Here is a 12,611-nt window from a genome sequence, read left to right on the forward strand (position 1 = left end):
ACTTTATAAGGTCATCAAAGTCCATCTTCTGGGGGAAATGATCCCGGATTGGCTTGTTAAACGAAGTATAGGATCTATAGCCTAATACCACTTATGGGAATGGTACCTCCTTGTTCTCTGATAAACAAGGGGCCAGACGATCGGGTAGCAGTCGTGGCTAAAAAGGCCCTGAGAGTGGTGACCGGACATAGAAAAGTATCTTGGAGAAGAGGAATAACTTTCCAAGGGGACCACCTATTTTGGGGGTTAACGGCCGAATCATATTGGCGAATTGTCGAGTCCCTTTTGTCTGATTCGATGAAGAAATCGTTTTCCGGTTCAATGTTCGAGTCTCTACGAGCTGCCAACTTCCTGTAGTCCACAAAGTTAGGGTTTTGGACATCCTTGAGTAATCTGACACAGTGAGTTTGGAATACTCGGGTCAGTTTGAGGAACGGGATCCGAATGGGACGGAGTTTCCACTCGAGGAGGAGAGGAAACCAACTGTTCTTGGGCAGTGAGGTGGTACTAAAGCCACTGCGCCCCGGAAGGAGCGCAGTCGGTGTTAAAGTTTTTAGAAGATTCACTGGGAGAGATAGGGAAATCTTCCTCTAATGGTTCCAATCCCGGGGTAATGCGTCCATGGCATGAGCCCGAGGGTCCAGGATTGGGGTCACATAACAAGGAAGTTTGTGATTGATCTGAGATGTGAATAGATCTACCTGGATGCCTGGAACGAACCTGAGTATCCACCGGAGTGAAATTCTGACTCCAGGGAACTCGTCCTGGATAGTGAGCCCGTTCTCACATCCTGGCCTCCCGCTAGGTGAGGTGCTGACAGGAACTAGTTCTTTTCTGTTGCCCAGGCGAAGAAAGTGACCAGGATCTGATTCAGGTTGGGTGACTTGGATCCTCCCCTGTTTCCGTAGTGTACCTCGTCTGTGCTGTCTGACACTACTCTGATGTGGGTCGACCTCGGAGGAGTCTCTCTCTTCAGGGTCAAGAACACTGCCATGGCTTCGAGAACATTGATATGGGACTGTTTCATGGCTAGTGACCAAGAACCTGAAACATCTGATGTTCGGAGAAATCCCCCCATCCACTTAGAGACACGGCTGAATGGAATGTCACTTGTGGAGGTGGGAATTGTAGAGGAACCGCTTTGGAGAGGTTCTTCGGTTCGGACCATGGGCGTAGTCTCATTTTCCCGACAGAGGGGATCTTCGAGACCTTGTCTTCTTATAGGTACTGTAGCTCTCTTTCTCCAAAATAGATTGATGTCTTGAGTTTGGCTTTTATTAGGAGATCTGTTACTGAAGTGAATTGGGAAAGGCCGAGGATACTTTCTAGGCTCTTTGGACACCTGTTTGTGCTTGAGAAATTCTTGATCTTGGAACCTATTCCTCTTACTTTTGGAAGGGAGAGACAACGTGTGCTTTGAAAGGTCCCACTGAATGGCTAACCATTCTAAGTGGCCTGATGGTCGCAGGCGAGACTTATGGAGATTGACCCGAAATCACAGGTTGTCGAGCGATCGAAGTAATTCCTTCGTAGCTCTGTTGCCTTCTATGGCCGGCCGGGCCCAAATGAGCCAACCGGCCAGATAAGCAATGATCTGTATCTCTTGGTTCCTGAGTTGTTCTAACACTGCCTCTCCCAGTTTCGTGAATATCCTGGGATCAATGTTGAGGCCGAAGGGCATGTCTTGAACACAAAGGCTTTCCTGCTTAGGTGGAAACCCAGATAAGAAGAGAAGTTTCGAGCTATAGGCGCAAGCTAATAGCGGTCGGTAAGATCGACAGAGGTGGTGACGGTCCCACGGGGAAGTAAGGTCCGTACCTAAGAGATAGTCGTTTGATTGCTTTTTCTTGAGTAACCCTGTGGTGTACTCTTTCAGGACGGGAGTGTATTTCTGGGAGAAGGTCACTGGCGGAGGAGGAGGACCTTGAGGCCATTTTCATCTCAAACCGTTAGAGACTATGCTATGATCCCACAGACCGAGTCCAATGGTCACGAAAGTGGTAAAGTCTTCCCTCTACCGGGACCACCGCGTTGTGAGGGAGTGCATCTAGGTCCTTCCCTTCTCCGAGCCCCCTTTTTCCTAGGTCCGCCTTGATGTCGGGACTGTCTTCTACTCCTGTAGCTTCCTCTCTGGTGTCCATGAAAGGAGCCTGAGGGTTCGGATCTAGGGCTGCATGCAGGCAAAACATCCCAACGGAGTTGGGCTGTGTACCTGGGGAATCAGTGAGGTAGACCACCTGATGATGGGGGGTCAGATACAAAAGCGTCGAACCAGAGGAAGGCTGTGATGACGAGTGGGAAACCGACTATCGATTCCTGTCTGATAGAGGTCTCAGACAGAACGTACTTCCCACAACTGACCCGATCAGACCAACAAACGTGTAGGTCGAACTGGAAGGGCAGAGCCTGGAATTATCGTACCCCCCAGGCTGACAACATCCTGGTCCAGACAGATCGGGCCTGCCCTTTAGGAAATAATACCGTTACCTTCGGTACCTTGTCTAAGCTAACCAAGGCAATCTCTTTCAATCGAACGAATCCGTTGAATGGGAATTCTAGTACCTGGGAGTAAAACCTAGGTCCCCCAGAGGGAGGACGTCTATGCCCTCCAGATTTATGGTACCACCTATATCCGAGTTCCTGAACGGCACTGACTCACCACCATACCTTAGAGCTCGTCATAGCCCCTTGGATTTCCTTAGAATGTGTTGCTTTTAGCCGTCACAGTTTATGCAGGGTAACATGAACATTAGGATCCTTTAATGGTCCTAGGTCGGTGACGTAGGTAATTGCAAAGCTGAAGGCTCAAAACTCATCCCCACATACCTGCCCGTCCATGGGGTCGTTGTCCAACCTTAGAGAGGACACTCCGAGGAGATAGGGACCTCTAGATGGAGCATTCCTTCCCAACTTCGATACCCAAGGGTGGAGAGCCTCCCTTGCAGGCCAGAGAGAATCATCATCATCCTGATGGGAACCATGCAGGCGAACCTTCTGTAACACAAAGGAGACATAAGTCTGGATGTTCCTTGAACTTTGGTTAGCGATCCTATTCACAGGCTGGGATCAGCTGTATAACTCTTAAAAAGCAATTTTAAAGACAAGTTATTTAATGTATTATCTTCTGGGGTATAGTGCGACACTTGTATTCATGAAATGTGACACTGTTGGCGCATTCGCCACTGGGTGGAAATTTATTTCTATATGAACACTATGTTGTATGGATATTTATCCATATCTAGACATAGTTAGAATTGACTATGCATAAATATAGGCATAATTAATGTATTTCTATTTGAACACTATGTTGTATGGATATTTAGCCATATTTAGACAGTTAGGATTGAATATGCATAAATATAGGCATAATTAATTTAATTCTATTTGAACACGATGTTGTATGGATATTTCTCCATATTTATACATAGTTAGAATTAAATACATGCATAAATATAGGCATAGTTACGTTCATAAATAATAATTTTTTTTTTTTTTTTTTTTTTTTTTTTTTTTTAAATCCTTCCCTTTACAGGTAAAACAAAAGATTGGCCACCCGTGGTCTGAGTGATCTCCGACTGTACCGGATCTCCGGTAACCATCCCCGGTACAAACAAAGGTCCGTCATAGTGACAACGTGAACCAGAGGAAATCTAATATTAACCTCAATGCTGATCGCCTGTACGATATCCGGTTAAGCCGGAGATTCGATGAAAAAGAATCGTAATGACGATATTGTGATTATTTATGAAAAAGGGTTCATACCCTGATTCTGATCGTCTGATTGATCTCAGTTTGTACCGGAGAACCAGTGACAAAGGTCCGGCAACGTGAAAACGTGATCCTCACCGGTACGATAACATTCTCTAAAACTGAATGTCTGTGTTATCTCCAGTGAAGCCGGATATTCGATGAAAAAGGGACCGTAATAATGAAACTGTGAAATCCTCATCGGTATCACATTGTTAACTCCGGTTCTGGACGTCTGCTTGATCTCTGTTCGTATGGGAGATCCGGTAGCAAAGGCTAGTCCCCGTGAGATCGTAACCGTCACCGGTACGATAACATTAACCTCAATGAATGTTTGAGTTATCTCCAGCGAAGCCGGAGATTCGATGAAAAAAGGGGCCGGAAAGGTGTAATTGAGATCAAACATGACAAAGGTTCGTGTGCAAAAAGGTCTCAGCCGGAGTCTGAGTGCCGGATTTCACCGTTGCACTCCAAATATCTGACTAGTTCTCACCCAATGAGTATCCATTATAGCGGCGTATAACTCAAGGCGGAGCTAAACATAACTAAAGGCGGAGCTAAGGGTGTCGGTATAAATCGAACCCAATTAATGACTCATACACCAACGTTCCTACTAATAGTGTTAGCTATATTAACAGTAACCACATCAATAAAACGTGTATAACATTAAACGTACTATCATCAACTCTGATAATAAGAGGAGGCCTGAATAACTCGTGAACGTATAAAAACGGAGAACGGGAAAATCACCTCCCTTACTCTTCACCAACCTACCCAGTCCCAGGAGGTAAGAGGAGGAAAGGGGACCTGAAGAAATCCCAAGAGCGTAATTCAGATTAATTTTGTCAAGCAGTTTTCTTCTGCATGCGTCCGTCTACCTATTGTTTTCCTTATATTAGTAGCTTGTAATTTAGCTTATAAATGTATACAGTAATCTGATCCCAATTTACTTAGATATGTTTTTTGTTGGTAATTTACCAAGCAACTGTTCTATATTATTATTATTATCCTTATTACTAGCTAGGCAATAATCCTAGTTGTAAAAGCAGGATGCTATAAGCCCATGGGTTCCAATTGGGGAAAAATAACCCAGTGAGGAAAGGAAATAATTAAATAAATAAACTATATGAGAATAATACAAGACAAATAAGATCCCTTTAGGTAAAACTTTGTTTCCCTTATAATTCACAACATTATCATCAAATTCAACTTCCCTTTTGCAATGCTAATAATCCTAAACTTCCCTATTATCCCTTTCTTACATACCATGAGGTCTAATATCTCTGGAGAAGAAAATGAAAGCACTTGATGGTCTTTTAACTGGCTTGCTGTGTACGTATTCGAACGAAGTTGACATTAAAGAATTTACTTTCTTCTTCTTTGGAGGAGCAGATGTCATATCTGGAGAAGCCAATGACAGCTGTCTCTTTCCTTCCAACCTTGGAATAGGACTTTCACCAGGACAGGATTTACTGTTAGTGGGCTTCAGAATCTGTACAGTCTGAAAATACATTAATCATGTCGAAATTACTAATGTACATATTAAACAATGGTGGCAATTAATAATGACTAACTTATTTTAAAAAAGGACATGGAAGAATTGAAGTTAAACAAAACAACTGCCTTCACATTCTAAGTTATCTGGTTATACAATTCAATATCAATAAAAATGATAAATAACAATCCTATAATGATTATGTTATAAAGCAAAAATTTATTTAAAAATGCTTTTCACTTTAGGGTCTCAGTTTTATGTTTGTTAGCCAATCTTAAATCCATGCAGCTGGCTTGTCAATGATGCCTAGCGCTCTAATTTTTACCATTAAATTTTCATTAGGAACTTTGCCAAAAAAACTTTTGAAAGACTAGGCATATTATGTCTAGTGCCATGCTTTTGTCATAAATGATAAATATGTTGTGGACAGATATGTCACACACATGATTTCCTGATTCTTGAGAGAGAGAGAGAGAGAGAGAGAGAGAGAGAGAGAGAGAGAGAGAGAGAGAGAGAGAGAGAGAGAGAGAGTGTGTGTGTGTGTGTGTGTGTGTATAATTAAAATGAAGTTGTCATTTTTTATAAGTACAATAAAACTGTGTTAGTAACAAAAAGGATGTTTGGAAGATTGAATGTTGTGCATGTGTTTAGGAGGATGGCTAATGGTATGTCTGATCATTTTTGGTTTAAGGAAAATTAGTTGTAGCAAATGAGTAGGGAAATAAGTGGGAAGATGTAAAATGGAGGTAATGAAGGTTGAAATAAAGAAATAAAAACTAGAGGTAAAAAGTAAATATCACGAAAGGAAGGAATTGGCATATGATAGAGAGAAAGGAATAAAAACTGGTGATCTAGAGGAGGAGTGGAAGTTAGTAAAATGATATTTTAATTATAAAATAAATTTTTGAATATACTTACCCGGTGAATATATAATAGCTGCTGCTCCAGCGGCTCGACAGAAAACACACAGAAACTCGCGAGCGATCGCTATGAAGGTTGCGGGTGTGCCCACCAGCGCCAACTATCGGCCAGATACCGCATATACATGTAAACAGACCCAATTTTTCTCATCTCGCTGGGTCTCTATCGGGGAGGAAGGGGGGCCTTTAATTTATATATTCACCGGGTAAGTATATTCAAAAATTTATTTTATAATTAAAATATCATTTTTAAATATTTAACTTAGCCGGTGAATATATAATAGCTGATTCACACCCATGGTGGTGGGTAGAGACCAGAGTTAATTAAGTTTACAGCGTATATGCTTAGAGTTTTTGACAGTTATATCATAACAAAACCCAAATATATAAAGGTACCTGGTAAGGAAGTTGACTTAGACGATTACTCTGCCTTATTAGTCTGTCTTCCTCACGAAGCCCAGCGATCCTCTTAGGATGCTGAAAGATTCCCAGGAGCTGAAGTATTAAGGGCTGCAACCCATACAACAGGACCTCATCAAACCCCTAATCTGGGCGCTCTCAAGAAATGACTTTGACCACCCGCCAAATCAACCAGGATGCGAAAGGCTTCTTAGCCTTCCGTACAACCCAAAAAACAATATTAAAAACATTTCAAGAGACAGATTAAAAAGGATATTGGAATTAGGGTAATGTAGTGGTAGAACCCTCACCCACTACTGCACTCGCTGCAACGAATGGACCCAGTGTGTAGCAGTCCTCGTAAAGAGTCTGGACATCTTTTAAGTAAAATGACGCGAACACTGACTTGCTTCTCCAAAAAGTCGCGTCCATAATACTTTGCAGAGATTTATTTTGCTTGAAGGCCACGGAGGTTGCTATAGCTCTAACTTCGTGCGTCTTAACCTTAAGCAAACATCGGTCTTTCTCATTCAAGTGAGAATGAGCTTCTCGTATTAAAAATCTGATAAAATATGACAAAGCATTCTTTGACATAGGCAATGATGGTTTCTTAACTAAGCACCATAATGCCTCAGATTTACCTCGTAATGACTTAGTACGAGCTAAATAGAACTTAAGAGCTCTAACAGGACATAATACTCTTTCCAGTTCGTTGCCTACGATCTCTGATAAGCAAGGAATATCAAAAGATTTAGGCCAAGGACGAGAAGGCAGTTCATTTTTTGGCCAGGAAACCAAGTTGAAGTGAACAAGTGGCTTTTTCTGTAGAAAAGCCGATGTTCTTACTGAAGGCATGAAGTTCACTGACCCTTTTAGCCGAAGCCAAGCACACTAGGAAAAGTGTCTTGAGGGTGAGATCCTTCAGGGAGGCTGAATGTAATGGCTCAAACCTGTCTGACATGAGGAACCTTAGGACCACATCTAAGTTCCATCCAGGAGTTGCCAAACGACGTTCCTTAGAGGTCTCGAAAGACTTAAGGAGATCTTGGAGATCTTTATTGTTGGAAAGATCTAAGCCTCTATGTCGAAAGACCGAAGCCAACATGCTCCTGTAGCCCTTAATCGTGGGAGCTGAAAGGGAGCGAACCTTTCTCAGATGTAAAAGAAAATCTGCGATTTGGGCTACAGAGGTACTGGACGAGGACACAGATGCTGACTTGCACCAGTCTCAAAAGACTTCCCACTTCGACTGGTATACTCTAATGGTAGAAGCTCTCCTCGCTCTTGCAATCGCACTGGCTGCCTCCTTCGAAAAGCCTCGAGCTCTTGAGAGTCTTTCGATAGTCTGAAGGAAGTCAGACGAAGAGCGGGGAGGCTTTGATGGACATTCTTTACGTGGGGCTGACGTAACAGATCTACCCTTAGAGGAAGACTTCTTGGAAAGTCTACCAGCCATTGAAGTACCTCGGTGAACCACTCTCTCGCGGGCCAGAGCGTAGCAACCAACGTCAACCTTGTCCCTTCGTGAGAGGCGAACTTCTGCAGTACCTTGTTGACTATCTTGAATGGTGGGAATGCATAAAAGTCCAGAAGAGACCAATCCAGTAGAAACGCGTCTATGTGGATTGCTTCTGTATCTAGGACTGGAGAGCAATAGATTGGTAACCTTTTGGTCAACGAGGAGGCAAAGAGGTCTATGGTGGGTTGACCCCAAGTAGCCCAAAGACTCTTGCCCACGTCCTTGTGGAGGGTCCATTCCGTGGGTATCACCTGACCCCTCCGACTGAGACAGTCTGCCAAGACGTTCAAGTCCCTCTGGATGAATCTCGTCAACAGGGAGATGCCTCGATTTCTTGACCATAAGAGAAGGTCCCTTGCGATCTCGAGCAGCGTGAAGGAGTGTGTGCCTCCTTGCTTGGAGATGTACGCCAAAGCTGTGGTGTTGTCTGAGTTGACCTCTACCACTTAGTTTCGAAGAAGCTTTCGAATATCATCAAGGCCAAGTGGACTGCTAATAGCTCCTTGCCGTTGATGTGCATGCTCTTCTGACTTGAGGTCCACAGACCCGAGCATTCCCGACCGTCCAGGGTCGCACCCCAACCCAAATCCGACGCGTCTGAGAACAACACGTGGTTTGGGTTCTTGACTGCTAGGGATAGTCCCTCTCTCAGACTGATATTGCTGTCCCACCATTTCAGGCATGCCTTTACTGGTTCGGAGACTGGGAATGATACCGTCTCTAACGTCTTGTCCTAGTTCCAGTGAGAGGCTAGATGGAACCGGAGAGGCAGAAGGTGTAGTCTCCCTAGTGAGACAAACTGCTCCAGGGATGAGAGAGTCCCTACGAGACTGTTCCAACTCCTGACTGAACAAACGTTTTCTTTTCAGCATTAGTTGGACTTCGAGCAGGGCTTGTTCTATTCGGTGGCAGACGGAAAAGCCCGAAAAAAACTGGACTGCGAATCTCCATCCCCAAATATAGAATAATCTGGGATGGGATCAGTTGGGACTTTTAGGTTGACCTAAAGTCTCAACTCCCTGGCCAGACTCAACGTCCAATGTAGATCCTGCAGACAGCGAAGACTGGACGATGCTCTGAGAAGCCAGTCGTCCAAGTACAGGGAGGCTCGGATCCCCGATAGATGGAGGGATTTTGCCACATTCCTCATGAGCCTCGTAAACACGAGAGGAGCAGGACTGAGGCCAAAGCACAGGGCTCGAAACTGGTACCCCACATTCCTGTAAACAAACCTCAGAAACGGTTGGGAATCCGGGTGTATAGGAATGTGGAAGTATGCCTCCTGAAGGTCGAGAGAGACCATCCAGTCGCCTTCCATTAATGCTGTCAAGACAGCCTGGTAGACTTCATCGTGAAGTTTGTCTTGACAATGAACACATTGAGCGCACTTGCCTCTTACGTACTCCTGCAGTGAACATGGCTGCCAGATCATTGGAGCCATCCCTGAGGGACTTGTTCCTGCAGAGAACGTGGCTGTCAGATCATTGGAGCCATCCCTGAAAGCCTTGTTTATGCATGACATAATTGTACAGCAAAACTTCAAACGCTCGAAAAAACTCCTAACAGGAGATGGTCTAGCTCTGAAGTCGACCATAAAATCTTGGAGTGTCTCATGGCCAGGCGCCAGGGAGAGTCTATGAGGTTTGAGAAGTCTATCTGGGCAGAGGCAGGAACTCCCAAGCCGAGAACTTCTCCCGTGTCATATCAGACTCTCGCTCTATAAGCCAGCTTAAAAGTAGGGAAAGCAAAGGCTGTCTCCCCCAAACTCCTCCTGGTGATAAACCAGTCGCCTAGCAAACGTAAAGCTCTCTTAGAAGAGCGAGAGAGCACTAGCTTATAAAACAACGGCTTTGAAGTAGCTAGGCCTAGTGTAAACTCTGACGTTTAGGCGAACGAGGAGCAGCAGTTACAAAAAGATCCGGACAAAGATCCTTAAAAATCAGCATGATTTATTTAAAGTCCATAGAGGGCTGAGCAGCTTTAGGCTCCTCTCCGTCTGACAGAGTCCTCAAGGGAATATCAGTAGGAGGGGGAACAGCAACTTCCTCATCTGAAGGAACCTTGTCCGACAATAGCCGAGTCTCAAGCAAGGGAGAGACCTGCCGTGGTGGCAATGCTTGACAAACAGAGTCCACACGCAAAGGAGCAACAGTAGCAGTCAAGGATGCTATGTCATGTAACTGCTTAAAAGACTGACCAGCAACAACCGACAGGTGCGGGAGGACGCTCGACGTCAACTCGAGACTGCCTTGACTGCCTAGACTGAGCAGTCAAAACAACTCTTGACTGCGGTGCTTGACGCTCAACGTCAAAACAAGTCAACTTCGCTGGTTGGCGAACGTCCTGAACGTCAACAAGAGCATGCGGCAGCGGCTGAACGTCCACAAGCGGCTGAAAGTCAACACTGGACTGCATCGAGTGAGGCTCTACAAAACGTGACTGACGTGACTTTGTAACGTCAACGTCAACAGGACGAGCAAAGGTTCGTTTGGGCGGCTGACGGCCAGGATCTCGATCAGCTAAGCGGCGAGGATCATCGTGAACCTGCTCAGCAGAATAGTCCTCCATAAGAGAGGCAAGCTTATTCTGCATGTCTTGCCGTACAACCCATTTAGGATCAACGGGAATGGTTGCGGTAAGAGACGAGGGTAACGTCTGTGACTGCAAAACCTTGCCTACAAAAAGACTCTCGGAGCCTGTGTTACGCTTTTGTTTAGGCGGCGAGCAGTCTTCCGATGACTGCATAGGGTCAGAGCTGTCCTAATAGTTAAAACCAGGACGCTGGACCTGTCCTGAAAGGACTGACTTTCGCTTAAAGGGCCTCGAAACCTTGTTCCACGGTTTCTTATGCGAAAAGCCTTCGGATGATGAGGAGAAAATCGTCTCGCTCGTCTTATGGTAGGGGCGGTGTTGATGAGACACGCCTGAAACCATAGAGGGAACGTCTGTTCGCTGATCAAGTCCTCTCGAACCCATAAGTCGTACGACATTACTTCTCCCCTGGGCTTGGGAGCTTGCAAGAGGTCTCGGACTAGGCGAACGACAGGCACGAACAGACGAACCCTCGGTCGCAACACTGAAAACACTTTGCGCAATTATCACTTTATCACTACGATTTACTGTTTTGCACTTATTTCACTGAAATCGAATTTTTTAACAATTCACATTAGGTATGAATAAAACTGATTTCTACCTGAAGCACGCAATTCTACCCTCATCAAAAGGTTAATAATTGCGAAATCAGTCGTATAATGTAAGCACATTAATACAAGCAAAAAAAAGTAAACATATTTTAAGATAAAAAGATCAGTGGCTGGGAAGAAGACTAAACACTAGTTCATTCAAAACTACGTTTTCAATCTCTCACCGTACAGTGCCTTGGGACGAGAATAAAAAACTAAAAACGTTTTATCCTTTCTCCCCGTACAGAGACTAGGGACGAGAGTAAAAAACTGACTCGAGAACAACGTTACTCGCTTGGGACGAGAATAAAGATCGGAACGTTCTCTCTCCTCTCTCTCTCTCCGTCTCTATCTCTCTCTCTCTCTCTCTCTCTCTCTTGATTTCGCACCGAAGAGAAGAGCCCACTTACCTTTCGTCAATAAACAGGTTATTTGACCAAAGGAAAAAACTGAAAGGTTTTTCAATTAAAAAGTTCCTTTAAAATAGTATTTAAAACATTTAAGCTTTGAAAGAAGAATGAACAAAACGTCAGAATCGATTTACTCTTTCTGCAAAGTGAAACCGTGATACTCTCTCTCTCTCTATCGTAACGATAGAGCGCAAACTGCGTAGCATAAATAAACTAAACGTTAGTTCATCTTTGAAACAGTACGAAGACTATTCAAAGAAAATCTTTCATAAAATATCTACTAAAAAATATTAATTTAATAAGTTTTAAATCATTTGCTCTGTAAAAGTTATTTACGATTGAAAGGGCTCAACGTTGTTTAACTTCGGTTTCCAAGTTAGGACCGCCTACTCTCAGGAAAGGTCGCATATAAACAAATCATTAAAATTTATCTTGATGTTTATTATAAAAGGAAAGCTAATCGAAGAGGCCTAATAAAGGCGGTTGAGATATAAAATATATAGAGGAAAATCTATAATTAATTTATAACGTGATAAGATAATTGCTAAAAGCCTAAAACACACTTCCGTACTAAGGGAAGGGTCGGCCATTTAAAAGTCAAAGAAAGTCCAAAAAACAATCCAAAGTCATCAAAAATTAAATCTATCCAAAAACGAGTTCAAGATTTAAGTTGAAGATAAAACACCTGCACTGCGAAAGCTCAAACCAAAAGGAAGTACTTCACCAAATATGTTGAGAAAACTCCAGGTTATACAGCGAGTATTGATACGTCTTGTCGTTAAGGCCGACAGAGAAAAAATTGGGTCTGTTTACATGTATATGCGGTATCTGGCCGATAGTTGGCGCTGGTGGGCACACCCGCAACCTTCATAGCGATCGCTCGCGAGTTTTTGTGTGTGTTTTCTGTCGAGCCGCTGGAGCAGCAGCTATTATATATTC

General features: G+C 43.9%; 2 protein-coding genes across 2 annotated transcripts in view; one reads left to right on the top strand and one right to left on the bottom strand.

The window, feature by feature from the left end:
* Positions 1-5,260, bottom strand: part of LOC137656406 (PMS1 protein homolog 1-like) — a 44,651-nt gene extending 39,391 nt beyond the window's left edge. The window contains exon 1 of the mRNA XM_068390582.1: positions 5,014-5,260. Within this exon, the coding sequence (XP_068246683.1) occupies positions 5,014-5,260 (247 nt within the window). The remainder of the gene's footprint in view (positions 1-5,013) is intronic.
* A 637-nt stretch (positions 5,261-5,897) lies between these two features.
* The window catches only part of LOC137656407 (PMS1 protein homolog 1-like), a 72,143-nt gene continuing 65,429 nt past the window's right edge, over positions 5,898-12,611 (top strand). The window contains exon 1 of the mRNA XM_068390584.1: positions 5,898-5,907. Within this exon, the coding sequence (XP_068246685.1) occupies positions 5,898-5,907 (10 nt within the window). The remainder of the gene's footprint in view (positions 5,908-12,611) is intronic.

The sequence above is a fragment of the Palaemon carinicauda genome, chromosome 17, assembly GCF_036898095.1.
Source record: "Palaemon carinicauda isolate YSFRI2023 chromosome 17, ASM3689809v2, whole genome shotgun sequence".
NCBI classification, from domain to species: domain Eukaryota; kingdom Metazoa; phylum Arthropoda; class Malacostraca; order Decapoda; family Palaemonidae; genus Palaemon; species Palaemon carinicauda.